Raw genomic sequence first — 21,761 nt, 5'->3', positions numbered from 1 at the left:
GTGTAATAAGGTCACATTCTAGGTGTGTTTATTCAGCTGAACGCTCAGTTTGTGTGTAATAAGGTCACATTCTAGGTGTGTTTATAGCTGAACGCTCAGTTTGTGTAATAAGGTCACATTCTAGGTGTGTTTATAGCTGAACGCTCAGTTTGTGTAATAAGGTCACATTCTAGGTGTGTTTATAGCTGAACGCTCAGTTTGTGTAATAAGGTCACATTCTAGGTGTGTTTATAGCTGAACGCTCAGTTTGTGTAATAAGGTCACATTCTAGGTGTGTTTATAGCTGAACGCTCAGTTTGTGTAATAAGGTCACATTCTAGGTGTGTTTATAGCTGAACGCTCAGTTTGTGTAATAAGGTCACATTCTAGGTGTGTTTATAGCTGAACGCTCAGTTTGTGTAATAAGGTCACATTCTAGGTGTGTTTATAGCTGAATGCTCAGTTCGTGTAATAAGGTCACATTCTAGGTGTGTTTATAGCTGAACGCTCAGTTCGTGTAATAAGGTCACATTCTAGATGTGTTTATAGCTGAACGCTCAGTTTGTGTAATAAGGTCACATTCTAGATGTGTTTATAGCTGAACGCTCAGTTTGTGTAATAAGGTCACATTCTAGATGTGTTTATAGCTGAACGCTCAGTTTGTGTAATACTCAGTTTGTGTAATAAGGTCACATTCTAGATGTGTTTATAGCTGAACGCTCAGTTCGTGTAATACGGTCACATTCTAGATGTGTTTATAGCTGAACGCTCAGTTTGTGTAATAAGGTCACATTCTAGATGTGTTTATACCTGAATACTCAGTTTGTGTAATAAGGTCACATTCTAGATGTGTTTATACCTGAATACTCAGTTTGTGTAATAAGGTCACATTCTAGATGTGTTTATAGCTGAATACTCAGTTTGTGTAATAAGATCACATTCTAGATGAGTTTATACCTGAATACTCGGTTCTTATAATAAGATCACATTCTAGATGTGTTTATACCTGAATACTCAATTCGTGTAATAATGTCACATTCTAGATGTGTTAATTTCCTTGTCAGTTTTTGTAATAACATGTTTGAATTGGGGGTGTGGTTTGGTCAGGAATTCCAATTTGGCGTGACATAAAATGAATGAAAAACTGTTTTAAACTTTGAAATAACAAAAATGGTCCGAAAGAATAATGAAATAGAGAAGTTTACTAGGATAAATTAATCAATAAAATAGAAATGAGAATAAAAACTATAATAAAATCACATTTGATATCTACTTGTAGAGTAATGGTAGTCATTGTATTAACAGTATGAATTTATTTTTCAGTGTAAGAGCTATTTCTTGCTCCAGTCAGTGCACCGCGACTGGTACATCAAAGGCTGTGGTATGTGCTATCCTGTCTATGGATTGGTGCATATAAAAGATCCCTTGCTGCTAATCGAAAAGAGTAGCCCATGAAGTGGCGACGGCGGGTTTGCCCTTTCAATATCTGTGTGGTCCTTAACCATATGTCCGACGCCATATAACCATAAATAAAATGTGTTGAGTGCATCATTAAATAAAACATTTCCTTATTTTTCAGTGTGTATATTACATGGACCGGTGTCTAGACAAGTACCCGACGTGTTTGCGGTACAAACTAATCAAAGCAGAGTGTTTGGCGTTACTCGGAAGGTGTCAGGAAGCCCAGGAATTAGCTAAGTAAGACGAATCAGATTTTTCATCTTTCATCCACTCCGAACGTCAAGATATAATATTCGTTTCTTGAAGTGTGATGAAAGACGTTTATTAATTATTGACACAAAGTAATTATAAATAGCATATTACAATGGTAATGTGTTTGGGTGGGACATTGGTTTAAATATATTTTATTACTGTATCGGTTAACAGGCTAAGGCCTATATTAAGACCTCTCCCAGCAATGCTGCATGTTATGAAAATACAACAATATAGTCAACGTGATATACGTGTAAACGTTAACTCCAGAACTACATGGTAATTGATGGGTGGGATATTGGTTTAAATACATTTTATTACTGTATCCGTTAACCTTCTGAGTACTGCAGGCGAGATGTCACGTCAGTCGATATACTGTACACTGTATACAGTGCATTCCCAATTCATATTTCCCGCCGTTTTCCACACGACACTCACCGGAAACGGAAATATAATTAAAGAAAAAAGATTTTTTTTCAAAATGGTTGCTTTTGTTTTGATTTTTTCAATTGAAAATACCTTGAAATTTTGAGTTCAAAAAGTGGTTTTCGGCAAGTATTTTCGCTTGACAACAATGGCGGCACGTCGCGGTCATTTTCAGGGATCGATAGCTGATTGTGACAGCTAATTTGATAATAAATTTGATCGTTTTACCAACAACGAAAATTACCAAATATTGCAATATGAATCGTAGTTCGGGTTTGGAAAAAAATTCTGGTCAGAAAACCACTGTTATCGGGAATAATGGACATAAATACTGGACAGCTGGCCACAAATGCCCGTAAGTAAACGCAACTTTTTCGATTTTTTGCCTAATTTCAATCACCATTAGCCAATGTAAAATAATAAAAATTACAAAAAGAGACACGAAAATAATACTTACCGATTCATATATGAACTTTATTTCATGTATTTATAAAACATTTAAGCGAATATATGTGAGTAAAAATTATAAACTTGTACCCACTCAACGTGGTTTTTGTTAAAAATTAATCCAGTAGTCTAAAGGTTAACAGGCTAAGGCCTATATTAAGATCTCTCCCAACAATGCTGCATGTTATGAAAATACAACAATATAGTGAACATCATATACATGTAAACGTTAACTTCAGAACTACATTGTAATTGATGGGTGGGACATTGCATGGCTCGAACTTAACGACAGCACCGAAGGCAATTGCCGTAGTTAAGATAAAAATTGACCTAGGTAGAGATCATCAACAGTGATAAAATGTATACACCTGGTGTACACTATTTGCCAGTATTTAAACATTTGTATGTTTGAAATATGTCTACATACAGCAAAATAATCTCGCAGTCATGTTTATTTGTGCAAATGTCACTTTTTAAAACACATTGCCATAGGCAGGCTCAAAATTGCTGTCGGTGGACCGTTTCATCCGTGGAAATTCTTTACAAAATTGCCGTGGGAGACCAATTCTTAAGTTCAAGCCCTGTATTGACTTGATCATATAAATTACTTGGTTCCGGCTTTGCGATGATGATGAAGATTTTAGTGACTTAACAAGCTAACAGTAATTGCTTTTTATAATTGACCTAGGGACTTATATATTGACTTGTCTTGTTATTCTTTCATACCCAAATATTTGTTTGTATGCTGGGTTGTCACCGACGATTCTTCTTGAAGTGGTTTCTAAAACTTATTTAACTGTTAACCATGTTTTGTTTTCTCTTCCTTTTTTTTTCGTTTTGTTTTTCCCGTTGACTTTTAGTGGGATTCTCGCTCTAGATAGGATGAATGCCGAAGCTTTGTTTGTCCGTGGTTTGTGTCTCTATTACCAAGACAATGCAGAAAAGGCCTTTCAACATTTCCAACAAGTTTTACGTCTACACCCAGACCATCCGAAAGCTAGGGAAGTTTACAGGGTAAGAGGTCTTGACATCAACATCAACATTAGTAACAAATACATGTTTTGGGTTTTTCACAAAACATTAAAAAGTAAATAAATGTATTTTAAAAGTTAACAAATTAAGAAAAACATTCTATATGTTCCGTTACATTCATTACCTATTTATCTTGATCCCATTGGGTCCAGCCGTAGCAACATGAGTTTGTTGATTTTTCAATTAATGTAAAAATCACATTTGTCAGGGAAAGACACATCTGATGATGTCACTTTATATAGGTATTTTGTGTTACTGAGTGTTATTGTTTAAGAACAAAATAAAATATGAATTTTTTGTATTATTATGAGCAAGTATGATTAAAATTTAATTATAAGTATTGTCTATTATTTATTTTACCTTAATGTGTGGGTATGAGAAAAAACTACCTTGACATTGCTGATTCACACAGTTTGTGGGATGATTTTTTTGTTGTTCATTCCCCGATGAACGTAAAAGAAATAACCGACAATCCTTAAATAAATATAAATTTTTTTTTTTACTTTTCATCTACAAATGTTTAAGAAAGTAAAATTTGTACAAGATGAAAAATGTTTTGCATTGTCATCTGTATCTGTAATCACAGGCGCGCCACGGACAAACAAATGACAGCAGTATTTGCATTTGTCAAGTGAAAATTCTCTGACAGTTTGGGGAGTGGGAGGGGGGGGAGGTGAGGGGGGGATTTAGCTCGATAATAGAGCACTCGCCTGAGATGTTGTGGGTAGTAGGATCGATCCCCACTGGAGAACCAGTTGGGTTTTTGCCTTCTGACAGTGTATGTTCGGGAGGTGCTTGCTGTACTGGTTTTCGTGCCCAGTGTTGAGAGAATGTAATAGGATAAGATGGGAAGGAAGCCAGTCCAAGTGTCTGTCAGCGTTCGTCCTTAGCATGCCAATAGAAGTGTCAAATGTTAGGATACGTGATGCAAATGTTCATAGGAATGTGGACATAAAATATCTATTACAGGGTACGAAATTAGCTTTGTAGTCCCCTACCAGTCCAACCAGAGGGGACTTAGGTTTCATCTCCGTCCTTCTGTTCGTCTGTCTGTCCGTCCATCCGTCCGTCTGTCCCACATATGTTATCCCGAAGTTTTTCTGAGAAAGCTTTGAGATATTGAGCTGAAATTCATCATGTACTGTTACAGATCAAGTTTGACTTCCATGAGGATTTACCCATTTTCGATGGAGTTATGGCCCTTGAACTTAGGAGATGTGAAAATTTGTTTTCCAGACTTTTTTCAGAAGACCTTTAGATATTGAGCTGAAATTTGGTGTAAAGATTTATCACATACTGTTACAGATCAAGTTTGATTTTCATGGCGATTTACCCATTTTTAATGGAGTTATGGCCCTTGAACTTGAATGTGAAAATTTGTTTTCCGGATTTTTGCAATGACTGGAGATATCAAGATAAAAATATTTATATAGCTTTATCATTTGTATATAGCTTTACAGATCAAGTTATGTTTCATTGTGATTTACCCACTTTTTAGAGTTATGGCTCTTGAATTTAGGAGATACGAAAAATGGTTGGGCCCGTTAGGGGACATTTATTACTTTAGCAGTACTCTCAAAATTCTTCTTTTTCTAACCGGCCAGTTTAGGTTGTTGTTTTTTTATCTGGCCCTTTAATGATTTTAGCAGGCCCAACCAAAAAGTGACTGGGCATGTTTCTATATAAAGTACAGAAAAACACTTCTTAAACATTCATTGATGATGGTTTTTCGTTTCAGAAAGCGAAATCTTTGATAGCGAAGAAAGAAGAAGGGAATAAAGCGTTCAGATCTGGGAGACTGCAGGAGGCATATGACTTGTACACAGCTGCTTTGTCAATAGACCCGAACAACAAACTAACCAACTCAAAATTGTACTTTAATAGAGCAACAGTTACTTCCAAAGTATGTGTTTTTAAAAATAATTTTTAGATTTAAATTTTTAAAAATTTATTTAGCTTTAAAAAAAAAATCATAAGCATACAGTTAATCCAATAAATGTTACATAACGGATCCAATTTTTATAAATAAATATATTAATGTGAAATGTATACAAAAATTACTAATAACAATATCAATACTAGTCCTGGCCTTAAGCAAAATGTTGAAAGCAGTGTTTAACATACAGAAAGAAAGTCCATCCCTACAAAATATGGACATAATACATTAAAAAGATATATATGAAAGAAATGTTTTATTTAACGACGCACTCAACACATTTTATTTACGGTTATATGGCGTCAGACATATGGTTAAGAACCACACAGATTTTGAGAGGAAACCTGCTGTCACCACTACATGGGTTACTGTGGGATGGTGCATAGAAAAGATCTCTTGCTTCTAATCGAAAAGAGTAGCCCATGAAGTGCTGACAGCCTATTTCCTCTCTCTGTTATTATCTGTGTGGTCCTTAACCATATGTCTAACGCCATATCACCGTAAATAAAATGTGTTGAGTGCATCGTTAAATAAAACATTTCCTTCTTTCCTTCCTTCCTTGAGGTCGGTAAATGGTCCCATGACATCATTTTTATCCAAAAACTTATGTTTAACTCAATCCACTGTTATTTCTAGCCGCAGTCCCTTCAATCCTTAAATAAATTGCAACACACAGACCAGAATTTCACAAACCTATCATAATTTTTACTTCAGAAGAAGAGGCGTTTAAAACAAATGTCAAAAAAAAAACGAGAAAAAATAGGTGTAGAAAAAAAATGCATGTTTTTTGCACTGGAAAAACTTTGATTGAAGCACAAATTGACTTACGAATGTTCCTATGGTTTGCAGATGATGACAGCATATTTTAGAATGGATCTCTTTATATTAAAAATAACGAGTTAATGACGGACGTCGGCTTTATTCTGTGACGGTTAGAATAGCAGAAAGCAGTTTCAATGCAGGATTTTCAATAATTTTTGTAAAATTGAAATGGCCTTATTGAAAATAAAAACCATGTCATCTCCTGATTTTTGATGACAATTTGAGAAAAAGTATTTTTTGGTCTGGTTTTAACTTTACTTAATTATAAAGATACCTTTTTATTTTATTAGTCCATCTGTCTGTCCCACATAGTTTTCCGGATGTTTTTTTCACAATGCCTTGAGATATTGATCTGAAATTGTGTGTATAGCTTTATTATGTACTGTTACAGATCAATTTTGACTTTCATGGTGATTTAACCATTTATGACAGAGTTATGGCACTTGAACTTAGGAGATACAAAAATTGTTAGGTTCGGTAGGAGACATATATTGCTTTATTATCCATATGGTTCAACATAACCGAGTTAATAATAATCATACGAAGCACACGTGTAATAACAAGTGTTATTATCCATATGGTTCAACATAACCGAGTTAATAATAATCATACGAAGCACACGTATAATAACAAGTGTAATGAAGTAATTATGGGAAGCGATGTCATAACATGACAAACATGACAATACAAAACTCCTGACACTGGTTTCGTAAAATCAGTACGACACACAAGCTCGTATAATAATCTGTGTTTATTAGCCGTATTCTCAGAACGCTTGTTTTTCCAGGGGCATGATCTAACTCGGTCAGTAGAACGCTTGTTTTCCCACGGGCATGATCTAACTCAGTCAGTAGAACGCTTGTTTTCCCAGGGGCATGATCTAACTCAGTCAGTAGAACACTTGTTTGAGAATTAAACCACCTCAGTGGACCCATTATCTGACTGGGTGTTTTCCCGCTCCAGCCAGTGCACAATGACTGGTATATCAAAGGCCATGGTATGTGCTATCCTGACTCTGGGATGGTGCATATAAGAGATGTCTTGCTACTGATGGAAAAATGTAGCAGATTTTCTCTCTAAGACAAAAAGTCCAAAATTATCAACTGTTTGACAACAGTAGCCGATGATTAATAAATCAATGTTTTCTAGTTGTGTCGTTAACTTTTTCCTTTTCCATTTCAGTTGAACAACATAGAACAATCTATAAAGGATTGCTCCACAGCTATTGAACTTGACAACACTTACCAGAAAGCCTATCTACGTCGAGCCAAATGGTAAAAATGTCTCACATCATTAAGATTGCACTGCATTATCTTTCATAAGGAATGTCTCGAGTTTGTTTCTATTGTAAGATGTTTTCCACTAAAAAAAACCTTTTTGGTGACTAAATTTGTATACATCAAATATATTTTCTGGTTTAGAATATCAGTGTCTTTATTTCTTCTTTTTGTTCACACTAATCATGGTTTTTGAGTCTTAAATAGGTTGCTTTTGAAAACTAAACAATTCTACCCGACGTAAGAGTAAACTGGGCAGTTTTCTTAAGGTGTTCTTTGTCGTCGTGTAATTTTTCTGCCGGGGATACGTAAGCAGGCCATATCTGGTCTAGTGTCTGTATTTAAATGAGGTGGTTCTAATGTTTGTAGCAGCACAAACTGGATTTTACATCCCAATAATTTTGTACAAAGAAAGAAATATAATACAGTGTAAAATGAACAATTCCTTCTGCAAGCATTGCACACGCCTGCAAACACATTGGATGTACAGACACTGGTATTCAAAAGAAGAAAATGCATCTAATATGTAATTTTAATTGCCAAAAAGGCTCGTTTAGTCGGAAATGTCTTGCACATTGGCTGTAATCTCCGGACCGTCCCTTTTAATAAATATTGACACTTTCCATTGACCATGACCTGGAGATGATTTGTTTTATTATGGTCAGTTTAAATAGAGAAGTATTGCATTGTGGTATACTGTTTTCATCACACTGTTGTGGATAGTAAAAGCGATCACACATCAACGAGGAAAGTTAAACAGTTTCCATCTTTACATCGTAGATTATGTGCAATTTATTTGTCATAAACAGGCTTGTCCACCTGAGGTGCTTGCATCGCAGGACTGAATTACCTCGGTAGATCCTTTCAACTGATTGGATGTTTTTCTCGTTCCAACCAGTGCAGCTCTTGTAACATCCTCACTGTGTTAGGTTTTAAAAATAGATTCTATTGTTTATGAATGTGCTTAACATACCTATAGCTAGCTACTTGGAATAAGTAACTCAAAAACTAAAGTACAATGAAAGCTTGAAATTTTTCAATTAACAATTATGCTCTCTGTTTTTTTCTTTTTTTCACAGTTACATGGATACCGAACAGTACGAGGAAGCAGTTCGAGATTATGAAAAGGTTTTCACAATAGACAAGTCTAGAGGTACATTTAATTATTTTTTTTAAAAATGGGTTGTTTACCTGCTGCCAATGTCGTACATTTGATAGATGCTGTTTATTCAATTCTAATATGTTATTAAAACATTTATGTCTTAATGATTTGTAATTAGAAATTATGAATAAGTTGTCAAAAATAGACAAATCTAGAGGGACTTGGTTTTTTTTGTTCCCTATTGGATTTCATCTCCATCCTCCTGTCTGTCTGTCTGTCTGTCCCATATATAGTTTTCCAGATGTTTTTTTCACAATGCCTCAAGATAGTGAGCTGAAATTGTGTGTAGATAGCTTTATCATATTCTGTTACTGGTCAAGTTCGATTTTTATGGCAATGTACCCATTTTACACAGAGTTATGGCCCCTGAAGTTACAACATTATTATGAATATTTGTTTTCCCGGGACCTTTTATTTTGGGGGGGTTTATTAGCAATGCCTGGAGATATACTGAAAATTTGTTTATAGTTTTATCATGTACTGTTACAGATTAGTACCCTGTTGCCCATTTTTCACAGTTACAGTCGTTCAATTTAGGACATTTAGTTTTTCCCAGTAGGTGACATGTATTGCTTTAGTAATTCTCTCAGAATGCTTGTTTAAAAAAAAAAAAAAAATATCCACGTACTGCCAATGTCCAACATCTGATAAATACTGATTATCTAATGCACAGGGATGTGAGAGCTATGCGAAAACACGTAAATGAGCTTTTCCATTTCATCTTTAAAAAAAACAATTAAAAAACAACAAAACAAAAAAAAACGTTGCAAAAACGAAAGTAGTAGTGCGTGATCGTAAGTAGTATTCTCGCGTAGTACATTCCCTTGGCTGGATTTCGTCAGCTTCGCTACGATTTGCCAGTTTTGTCCAATCCATAATATGCTATTTGAAAGCCTTTGTTCAACTTGGGAAGAAAGAAGGTGAGCAGTAAGCTTGTTTGTTCCAGCGCCGCTCACATCCCTGAATGCTAATGTGTTATTTAAAGGGACATGTCCTAGTTTCAACCCGTGAACATTAACACTAACTTTAGTTAATCTACAAACCTGTAACACATTTGAATAAAGTTACATTTGAGCAAAAAATAGACTAAAACTTGACTGCATAACTGTTTATATCTCAGACGTACGTGCGTTTTTAAAAATATGAGAAATGGATTTTGTGATATTAAAAACACCAGGATGACCAAAAACACTTCGAATGTACAGAAATTAATAATCTAACCAATAAAATCTAAGTAAAGTATGATTTCAGTTATCAAAAACGGCTTTAATAGTGAAAATTATGCCTTAGTGTTTAAAAACTAGGGTCTGTCCCTTTAAACATTTATTTGTATCATCTCACTCATTTGTAACTTCTATATCCATAATGGTTGCATGGAATTTATTTTTGCTAGAATATTGATGGAAAGTCCTGTCAACTCATCTGTTTGAAACATTAAATTCAGCTTAGAGATGTATCCTTATCTTTCAGAAAATAAACGACTGGTGCAGGACGCTAAGCGTGAACTTAAGAAGAGTAAACGGAAGGACTACTACAAGATACTGGGAGTTCCAAAGAACGCCACCGAGGATGAGATGAAGAAAGCGTACAAAAAGAGGGCACTCGTACACCATCCCGGTGAGATACAGTCAGAGTGCTTGTCTGGGGTGCTGGAAAAACGGGGTGGGACGTAGCCCAGTGGTAAAGCGCTCGCTTGATGCGCGGTCGGTTTAGGATTGATCTCCGTCATTGGGCTATTTCACACTCCAGCCAGTGCACCACGACTGATGCATCAACGGTGGTGGTATGTGCTATCCTGTCTGTGGGATGGTACATATAAAAGATCCCTTGCTGCTAATCGAAAAGAGTAGCCCATGAAGTGGCGACAGCGGGTTTCCTCTCTCAATATCTGTGTGGTCCTTAACCATATGTCAGATGCCATATAACCGTAAATAAAATGTGTTGAGTGCATCGTTAAATGAAACATTTCCTTCTTTCATTTAATTTAGAGTGATCTTCAGTTTGCATTCATTTTATTCATGGCAGACAGACCTGATTAATTCTTGGTTGATCATTTTACAATTGACAGTTTTTACAAAACATTGCTAATACTTTGTGATGAAACAATGTCCTTTACCTCTGGTTACAGTGAACATTTTTTTAAAAACATAGCTAATACTTTGTGATGAAACAATGTCCTTTACCTCTGGTTACAGTGAACAATTTTTACAAAACATAGCTAATACTTTGTGATGAAACAATGTCCTTTACCTCTGGTTACAGTGAACAGTTTTTACAAAACATTGCTAATACTTTGTGATGAAACAATGTCCTTTACCTCTGGTTACAGTGAACAGTTTTTACAAAACATTGCTAATGTTGGACGATGAAACAATGTCCTTTACCTCTGGTTACAGTGAACAGTTTTTACAAAACATTGCTAATACAGTCAAATCCACTTAATTGGATTGTCGGATTATTGTATATTTCGGATATTTGAATATGTTTGTCCTGCACGGAACCATTTGCCATTATGACAATACAAAATCCAACGGTTAATTGGATGTGTTTTTTAACGTGTTTTTGGATATTTGAATATAAAATTATCCTTGCCAAATGGCAATTGCATGTAAAACATAGGAAAGTTTGTGTTACTTGATGTGTTTTTGTAAACATTTATGATCATACGTAATACCATACATGCAGAAATGAATACTTTTAATTTTATTTAATTTCATTGTTAAAAAAAGAGAAAAGACTTACAACAAACTTGTTTTCTTGTTTCTTAAATTATTTCGGATGACTCGTTATTAATCAATACATTTTCTAATTACATCGTAATTAATCCATGAACTCTGAGATTCATCTCAAATGTGACCCAATGGCTGAGACAATGCAGGACAATCAAGGATCAAAGTCGGTCATTCCCACCTTGTTGGCGGCCATGTGCGTTTTGTAAGCAGGCATCTCTTAATCTCATGTCGGCCACTTTTGAAGCAGTGTATGTTTAATCCATAAATAAACACTTGTCAGATATTTTTCTCTATGAATTGTCGGTGACAGTAACAAACAAAAGCCGTTTGCTACTAGTGTTATTTTTAGCGGGATCTTTTGATCACGTGATTTTTTCTCTGCAGCTCACAATGTGAGGCCCCATTTGGGGTGACCGATTATGGTGATTACTGTTTAGATTGTTAAATGCCGACAAAAGGTAAGTTGTAGGAGATTTTCTTAGCAAGTTGGATTAATCATCTTTTGGCTATAAATATTGACAAGAACTTTTTTTTTTCACAATGTCAACATGGCAAATAAACGGAAACGAAACGATTTATCTTTGGCTCAAAAATACAACGAGATATGCGCCCAGTATCTCGCCAATGCTAACCCAGAACGAAAAAGACAGAGAATGGGAAAAGCAGCCAATGTGGAGAAGGCCTTATCAGAATGGTTTTCCGTCGCCAGACAAAAAGACATTCCAATATTGGGCCCAATATTTGCGTTTGTGTTTGTGTTTTTCCTTCTGTTACATTGAATAACGGCCTTTCACTTATTTGACTTTGGCCAGTCTAGTTTACCTGTCAAATCAGTTACAAATGCACACAGATAATAGTCAGATAGACGTCCTGGTAAAATACAGAACATGGAAATGACTACTTATTCAAGATTATATTGGGTGGTGGGGGTGGGGTCTTGTTGCATTTGATTTACAAATGTACAAAGAAGTTAATAACAGCCATTTAATTATCAAGAAGTTAATAACGGCCTTTTAATTATTTGACTGTGGCCAGTCTAATTGAGCTTCCGGTGGTTTTATCTGGGTCATTAGATGTTTAGTCACTTCTACTTCTAGGCGTACAAACAGCATTAACTGTTGCCTCTTGTATTTATCAAGTTTATAGACAAACTTGATAATGACAACAGAGTCACAATATGGAACTTGGAATCGGTATTTTATTAACACAAAATACTGAAGAAAATGCCACATGTCATGAGGCCCAAATTGGGAGAATCGTAATTAGGGTTTGCATAAATCAACAAGAGGTCTTAATTGGGTATATCGTATGTCGAAATTGTACTTTCGGTTTATTGAATATGCCGCTTATTTGAATATAATTTTGTTGCACGAGGCACATCCAAAGAAGCGGATTTGACTGTACTTTGTGATGAAACAATGTCCTTTACCTCTGGTTACAGTGAACAGTTTTTACAAAACATTGCTAATGTTGGACGATGAAATAATGTCCTTTACCTCTGGTTACAGTGAACAGTTTTTACAAAACATTGCTAATGTTGGACGATGAAACAATGTCCTTTAACTCTGGTTACAATGAACAGTTTTTAAAAAACATTGCTAATACTTTGTGATGAAACAACATGTTTACCTCTGATTGCAGACCGCCACTCGCACGACACCCCGGAGGTGCAGAAGGAGGAGGAGAAGAAGTTCAAGGAGGTGGGCGAGGCGTATGGTATTCTCACTGACAGCAAGAAGCGGGCGCGCTACGACAATGGGGAGGACCTAGACGACGTGGATAGCGGGGGATTCGCAGGTTGGTTTAGTCACTGGCTCCACCCAGTTAATATCCATCAGGGGCCAAAGTTATTGAAGCTGCTCGTGATAGTTAATACAAGGGACATTTTGTTTTCACTCTTCTTCTTTTTTCATTATTAGTGACATTTCCAGTCAGTTGAAAATTGATTAAAAATTAGTGTTTAATGCTTAAAATTGTGCAGCGATCTCTGAAAGTTGAAGGCGTGGGACGTAGCTGAGTGGTACAGTGCTCGCCTGATGCGCGATTGATCTAGGATCGATCCCCATCGGTGGGTCCTTTGGGTTATTTCTGGTTCCAGCCAGTGCTCCACAACTGGTGTAACAAAGGCTGTGGTATGTACTATCCTGTCTGTGGGGTGGTGCATATAAAAGATCCCTTGCTGCTAATCAAAAAGAGTAGCCCATGAAGTTGCGACAGCGGGTTTCCTCTCTCAATATCTGTGTGGTTCTTAACCATATGTCTGACGCCATATAACTGTAAATAAAATGTGTTGAGTGCGTTGTTAAATAAAACATTTCCTTCCTTAGTTTGAATATTTAATTGCAACATGATACTTAATAAAAAAAAATCCTGTAATAAGCATGAATTTTACCTGACATTATACATTATGCATACAATGGCATGCTTTGTCTCAGTCAGGGGAGCCCATGCCTAAGGTGCTTGGGTCAGTAGATCCACGCTTTTTTTTTTCTTCCTCACAACACAATCGATGCCTCACGACTGGTGTATCGAAGGCCTTGATATGTGCTGCTTGTCTATTGGCATCAGTGCTTTTGTTGAAGTCCTTCCTTACTCAAGACTTCATGCTTTAAACCGGCCTCGGTGGCGTCGTGGCAGGCCATCGGTCTACAGGCTGGTAGGTACTGGGTTCGGATCCCAGTCGAGGCATGGGATTTTTAATCCAGATACCCTGAGTGAGTGCAAGGCTCAATGGGTAGGTGTAAACCACTTGCACCGACCAGTGATCCATAACTGGTTCAACAAAGGCCATGGTTTGTGCTATCCTGCCTGTGGGAAGCGCAAATAAAAGATCCCTTGCTGCCAATTGGAAGAGTAGTCCATGTAGTGGCGACAGCGGGTTTCCTCTCAAAATCTGTGTGGTCCTTAACCATATGTCTGACGCCATATAACCGTAAATAAAATGTGTTGAGTGCGTCGTTAAATAAAACACTTCTTTCTTTCTTTCATGCTTTAAATATATGATGTGTGTGTGTGTGTGTGTGTGTGTGTGTGTGAGAGAGAGAGACTATTTTTAACCTTGATTCTGAGACTTTTAAAAAAATTGGGGGCAGGACATAGCCCAGTGGTAAAGTGCTCGCTTGATGCGTGGTTGATTTAGGATCGATCCCCATCGGTGGGCCCATTGGGCTATTTCTCGTTCCCGCCAGTGCAACATGACTGGCCGTGGTATGTGCTATTCTGCCTGTGGGATGGTGCATATAAAAGATACCTTGCTGCTAATCGCAAAGAGTAGCCCATGAAGTGGCGACAGCGGGTTTCCTCTCTCAATATCTGTGTGGTCTTTAACCATATGTCCGAAGCTATATAACCGTAAATGTGTTGAGTGCTTCGATAAATAAAATATTTTCTTCCTTCCTCTTTCAGATATTGATCCGAATCAGATCTTTCAGGCTTTCTTTGGCGGCGGGGCAGGACCAGGAGGACCAGGCTTTCAACACTTTTCTTTCGGAGGTCACCCAGGATTTGCCGGCCAACACGGTCACGGCGGGGGTCATCCGGGATATACTTTTAATTTCGGCTAGCACGACGTTTATCGGTCAGTGGGGGTGGAAAAACCTTAGTACTGTAATATGTGACAGAGGGAGAACGGTACACAAAACACTGTGTTTTCAGTTTGGAATGTGTCGGTGAAAACACAATTAACCACTTTTAAAACTAATGTGTACTTGATACTCGAGAGATAATTTTTTAATTTTTTTTAATGTTACTTTGTTTTTGCATCATTTGGTTCCCATGGTAATAAAACTGGGAGCTGAAAAATGCAAAATATTTTTACTAACTTTTCTTCCCTATTCCTTTTTAATTTGGTAATATATATAAAAAAAAATTATCCTTCCGACTATAAACTACTTAAAAATATATTCTCCACAACATGTATAAAAGTTTTGACATTTTCTAACACTTTCAGTATTCAGAAATGCATCAGTTTACAAAACAAATTTAACGCTCTTGGTGTACAATGTATATAATATCAAAAATATATTTATCTCTAATTTTTATACAATTCTCTTTTGTTATATGTTTTGTAATATTTAAAATGAAGGTTTTAATTGCAAAATGTGCCGTTTGTCATGTTGTGAAGTATACAAATGTATTTTTTGTTAATTATTATGATTTTTTTTTGAAGTGTGCCAAGAATTCCATTAACTTGTTACTCCTTATTCAGGAATGCAAATACAGGGTACAGCTCATGTTACATTTAGCTTCTCGTGAAATCCTCCAAAGTCCCCCAAGTGATTTTGCTTTGATGTAGCTAAAGGCAGCAAGTAGTTGTCCCTAAGCAATGGTCTCTGAATAACAGTTTCTGGGCTCAGTATGTAAGGATGGGTTTTCTGATTCCACCCTCTCGATTATCAATTGGACCTTCCCTTTCAAAAAAAAAAAAAGTCAAGCGAATGATGAATCGTTTCACTCACTAGGTCATGGTGAATGCAGCCATATGAATTCACGACTGCAATTAACAGTGCTGCGGCAAATAGCTGTTGTCAACTGGATCTGCAATGGCATTTTTATTATCCGTCATCTGATATTTACTTTATTATTTGATGATCTGAATTTCAATGGATCCGAGTGAATGGTGAATGATAGATTTAAGGTGTACTAAATACTTCGGCTGGGTGGGGCGAAAGCAGCCTTTTACGGGAGATTTGGGATTAGCATAGATTTTGGTGCACAATTATGCATGCTCCTAAAATGCAGTTAAGGCATACATGTGTGATCATGCCTCTCAAATGTGATGGTAAGCTTTAGCGAGCATGCTAATATTGATATTTATTGAGACAAGTGTTGGAAACATCTACAAACGGATTACTATGAACATTTTGTAGTGCAGCCATGGTTTTCTAACAATTGTGTATGGTTTTCCAATAATTGTGTATGGTTTACCGATTATTGTGTAATGTAAAGTTGAGTTGGTTTTCTGCTAATCTTTGGTGTGCCATTACGTCGCCAGCTTTTATAGCTGATTGCTGTTGCATGTATCATTTAACATTATTACAGGGAGAAATCACCTTCAACCTCAATGACTCCAAATTAAAAGGTAGATGATTGTCATTAAACAGGTATGGAACTTGGGGATAGTTTTTTTACGATATCCCCCAGAATGGTAAAATGATGCAATACAGATATTTTAGGATCCATCTCATAATTTTACACTACTGACACAAAATTAGGGATTCACTGAAGCGTGGAATCCTGCGAAATTCAAAGCCTGATTAAACCGGTAGATGAATCTTGTTATATGTAATTTACTAAAGAGTAGGTTGCTGTTTGTCGACCGACAGTTCTCAGAATAGACATTCGTCATGGCAGTTACTCTTAAGAACTTTGCACCTGCTGGTTTATTGCATTAACCTGCGACTAAGAACAGTTTATGATTTATGATTTAAAATCAGCTTGTACCCTCCCATTCATCGGTAAATGTGATGTGGCTCAGTGGTAAAGTACGCACCCGAGGTGCGATAGGTCGCAGGGTCGATTGACAGTGATGGACTTTGGGTTATTTTACCATCCAAACAAGTGCTCCACTACTGGTACATCAAAGGCTGTGGTATGTACTGTCCCTTCTCTCACAACATACCAAGTATTAAAAAATACATGTTGACACCTTATAACATTATACTGTTTGAAATGTGCTGAGGTGTCATTAAACAAATATTCCTTTCCTTGCCTCCACTTAATGATGACCAACTCTTAACGTGTAACATACCAAGACTGTACAATAAACGAGAAAACTCTGAATGTCTTTTATGCACGTGATTATGTTATGTTACTCAGGGTTGGAAGATTGTGGTCAAAACGAGTATAATACGTTTTGTCACAAGAGTGAATTTCGTGGGATAGATTTTGACCTAGGTTTGGTGTTCATAGAGTTTTCACCGATAATAATCACCGTCGTAGAGGACGGTCCTCATTTTGTAAATAGAATTTAGGTTCATTTTTAAAACATACATAGACATCATTGTACATATATTTATACATTGGGCCGAATTTACGAAGCCCGTTTTTCTTAAACGCAGGTGTTCAAGCATTGTAGTTACACGCGTGTGGGACATAAACAGGTGTTTAAGCATTGTAAATGAATGTAGTTACACACACACATACGGGCTGTGTAAATTCGGCCCATTATGTTCAGTTGTACAAAAGTTCATCATATTTTAAACTGACAATGACAGTGCAAGGTTTACCGAAATTATTTAAGGTGGTCAGCTAAGCTTATATCAAATAGAATTTGTTGAAGATGTATATATGGGCCACTGCATTGTTGTGATTTCTTTCTTTCTTTTTTTTTCTCTTCATGAAAAAAAACATATTACTCGAGATCCTTAACAAATTTCCAATCTGAAATGGTTACCTAACTTTGTTGTCTCGTACTTGTTTGAAGTAATGCAGGTGAGATATACATATTACTTGTCCGACGCAGGCAGCGACAACGTTGACATTTGCGTTAAAGTTTAACATTGAAGTTTTGCCTTTACATCAGTTTCTCACCAACTATAAGTCTTAGGTCAGTGAAACTTGGTTTATAGTTGCACCTGTGGACATTCATCACGGTGCACCAAAAACATTTCTGGTAGGCGAGACATTTAATTCTGTGGAATTCTTGTCGAGAAAAACACGTTCCTCAAGGTCCGTAACAAACTTCCAATCTCGAATGGTTACCCTGCCTTGGGTGTGCAGAAATGGGCAGACATTCACAGCCCTGTGGTCCGTGATTGTATCTTTCATTTGACGGGGCTGGACTTAGCGCAGTGGTAAAGCGCTTGCCTGATGTGCAGTTGATCAAGGATCGATCCCTGTCAGTGGACACATTGGACTATTTCTTGTTCCAGCCAGTGCACCACGACTGGTATGTTAAACGCTGAGGTATGTGCTATGCTTTCAGTGGGATGGCGCATATAAAATATCCCTTGCTTCTAATGGAATAAATATTGCAGGTTTTCTCTATAAGATTGTGTATCATAATTGCCCTGTGTTTGTCATCTAATATACGGGTGATTAATAAATCAATGTGCTCTAGTGGTGGCGTTCAGCAAAACAAACTTATATTTGTCTCTACAACTAACCACTAACCCACTGTCCTGGACCGACAGTCCAGATAGCTGACGCGTGTGCCCAGAACAGCATGCTTGAACATTAAACTGGATATAAGCCCAACAGACAGTTGAAATGAATAATGTAACAACTTGCAGTGAACGTGTATCAGTCCAGATAGGTCTGGTGTAAAAATAAAATAAAATTAAAAGCTAAGATTTTAATAATTGTTAAAATCAATCAGTTTTAAATGTAAGTTCAAGATTTCTTTATTTTATTTTTTATTGGCGGTTCATTTCTAGTAAAATATTCTTGACTGCCAAACACAAAATTTAGGATCTAACATGAATTTACAAATATTAACGTAGGTTACATCAGTGGCATGTTCCACAAACCAATGAAACCATATCTTTATTTAAGTGTTTGACAAATGTTTGAGAAAGACACAAGCCCTCGCAGAAGCATTGGCTAATGGCCTATGTATTACAGTGGATAATTTTCACTAGCCAGGACCGAGGGCTTGTGGATTTGTCAAACTATTTTTATTTTAATTGGTCATTAATGTAATTATAGTAAATAGTTTGTGTATGTATTGCAAATATTGTTTAAACCATTAACACATCGAAGTAAGAGTAAGGTTGTGCTCTCTCTCTCTCTCTCTCTCTCTCTCTCCCCCCCCCCCCCCCCCCCCCCCCCCCCCCACACGCCTTCCCTGATTTCACCAGTGGAATGTGTAAAGGCAGACCGAAATAAGTGTAAGATTATATACCCCCTTTACACCAGTGGGATATGTAGAAACGGACAGAATGAAGCTGGATGTACAGTGTTCAAGCTGACATTGTTGTAACCAAATTAGCACAAACATTCGTTTTAGTCCCCCGTCGGTCCAACCAGAGGGGACTATAGGTTTCATCTCCACCCTTCTGTCCATCCATCTGTCCGTCAGTCCTACATGTAGTTTTCCCCCGACATTTAACAGAAACAAAAAAATATATACAATGCCTCAAGATTTTCAGTTGAAATTTTGTGTATAGCTTTATCATTTACCAGTACAGATGAAGTTCGAGTTTCTTGGCGATTTAGCCATTTTTCACCAAGTTATGAACCTTGAAAGTAGGATATTTGAACATTTGTTTGGCCTGGTAGGGGACATGTATTGCTTTAGCAGTACTGTTGAAATGCCTGTTAAATATTAAATTGAATGTATAGTTCTTAACGTTTGCTAGTGATATGCCAAATACATGTCACGATAAGCAATTTGACCGCATCTTAAATTTGTGCGACATGATGCAGTGAGACTATGCAGTTTGCATGCATCACCATAGTAACGTGTGAATAATGTTGCTTTAGTTTGACGTATTGTTTTCCAAATATCCATAGCAAAAGTTGAGTAGTGTATTTAATTTATTTTATCCTGCAACCATTGTTTGTATTGACCGAATATGATGACTAATTAAAACAGTCGTAAACGTATACTAGCAGATTATGACTTGACGTCACTCATGTCACTGCAAAATCGCTCATTTGACCTCTAGGTCATCGTACAATGTAGCTGAAATAATAGCTTTTCTTCTTAATTTTTAGGGACTGCGGGGTAAAGTACAGTTTGTTTTGTTGTATGATACCACTAGAGCACATTGATTTTTTAATCATCGGCTATTGGATGTCTTAACATTTGGTCATTTTTACCTATAGTCTCAGAAAGAAAATCCGCTACATTTTTTAATTAGTAGCAAGGGATCTTTTATATGCACCATCCCACACAGGATAGCACATACCAGTCATGGTGCACTGGCCGGAATGAGCTGCAGGATAAAGATAATAAGTAGTTTATGACGTAGGATATCGGCTTTATCCTGTTCAGACCGAATGAGAAATTCCCATTCTTACCTTCACGAGATAAAGCCGATATCCTTCGTCATTAACTATACTGACGTCCAAAAGAAACCATACGAAGAAAAACTGATTTAATTTCCTTATAATTTGGATAATGGAAATACAATTGTGGTCAAATATCTGCATTTGTGGAATAACATTGTGTACCCGGCATGCCAAAACACACCTCATGAATATATGTGTTGAACATGCAACATATTTAAGTTTTTTCTTCAGTAGTCTCAGAATATTGGTATAGTTTCTTTTGGACGTCAGTATAGTTATTCTCTATTAATGCTGAGAAAACTGGATTGACAGTTGCAGCATACTATCTTGATTTGTTTGTATAATTACGAGACTGTGTGTTTAACAATGATGTTTATTTATTGATTTTCAACATATATATATACACACACATGTAAGTATGTGCTTATAACTGGATGATGATGAATAAAAAATGAACAAACTAAAAACGGTGTTGCATTAGTTTTACTATTTTATTGCATGTGAATACAAATTTAGATGTTTGGCACTATTTAATCAGCAGTTGTTATATGTCCAACCTATCTCATGGTCCATTCCTTGACGTGGTGGGCTAGCTTGCATGTCTCGATGACTTGGAGAGCTATGTCAGCTGGAGCATCAGCTCCTGGTAGGGTCACCCAACTATCTCATGGTCCATTCCTTGACGTGGTGGGCTAGCTTGCATGTCTCGATGACTTGGAGAGCTATGTCAGCTGGAGCATCAGCTCCTGGTAGGGTCACCCAAGCTGGACTGGTCAAAGGGTAGAGACTACACTAATATGGACCACACAGATAGAGGACATGAGTCAAGAAAGAACTGTCTAGGAGAAGCAAACTCCAAAATCAAGATGGGGCTTGAGAGGCTCAGAATCCTAGTAAGGAAATTGCTAGAAGGAAAACTCCAAATTCCAACCAACTCCACTGAAGTCCGAGAACAGAAGCTATGCATCAGCGTGGAAACCGAAAGGAAATGTCTGTACATGCACCAAGCTCTATGATTGTCATCATATGTCCAACAACAAAATAAAGGTAATACTAATATTCCTTTCTTGTCTCTCAATCAGCTCATCTGGTCTACAACCACTGAATTAAACATTCATGTTCAATATTTAAGGATTGTCTGATTTCTTTTACGTTCATCTGGGTATGAACGAAAAAAAAATCAACCACAAACTGTGAATCGGTGAAGCCGTTCTCACATAAGTTTGTGGATGATTTATGTTTGTTCATACCCAGATGAACGTAAAAGAAATTACAAACAA

General features: G+C 36.8%; 1 protein-coding gene across 1 annotated transcript in view; it reads left to right on the top strand.

Moving 5' to 3' along the window:
* LOC121387036 (dnaJ homolog subfamily C member 7-like) overlaps nt 1-20,326 on the top strand; it is a 36,338-nt gene extending 16,012 nt beyond the window's left edge. Inside the window, exons 6-13 of the mRNA XM_041518042.1 lie at nt 1,559-1,677; nt 3,426-3,579; nt 5,336-5,500; nt 7,538-7,629; nt 8,712-8,785; nt 10,265-10,411; nt 13,168-13,323; nt 14,932-20,326. Of these exons, the coding sequence (XP_041373976.1) occupies nt 1,559-1,677; nt 3,426-3,579; nt 5,336-5,500; nt 7,538-7,629; nt 8,712-8,785; nt 10,265-10,411; nt 13,168-13,323; nt 14,932-15,089 (1,065 nt within the window). The 3' untranslated portion in view covers nt 15,090-20,326. The remainder of the gene's footprint in view (nt 1-1,558; nt 1,678-3,425; nt 3,580-5,335; nt 5,501-7,537; nt 7,630-8,711; nt 8,786-10,264; nt 10,412-13,167; nt 13,324-14,931) is intronic.
* The last annotated feature ends 1,435 nt before the right edge of the window (nt 20,327-21,761 follow it).

This window comes from Gigantopelta aegis, chromosome 13 (genome assembly GCF_016097555.1).
Source record: "Gigantopelta aegis isolate Gae_Host chromosome 13, Gae_host_genome, whole genome shotgun sequence".
NCBI lineage: Eukaryota > Metazoa > Mollusca > Gastropoda > Neomphalida > Peltospiridae > Gigantopelta > Gigantopelta aegis.
The sequence above is the reverse complement of the archived record's forward strand: the minus strand, read 5'-3'. Positions and strand labels throughout refer to the sequence as shown.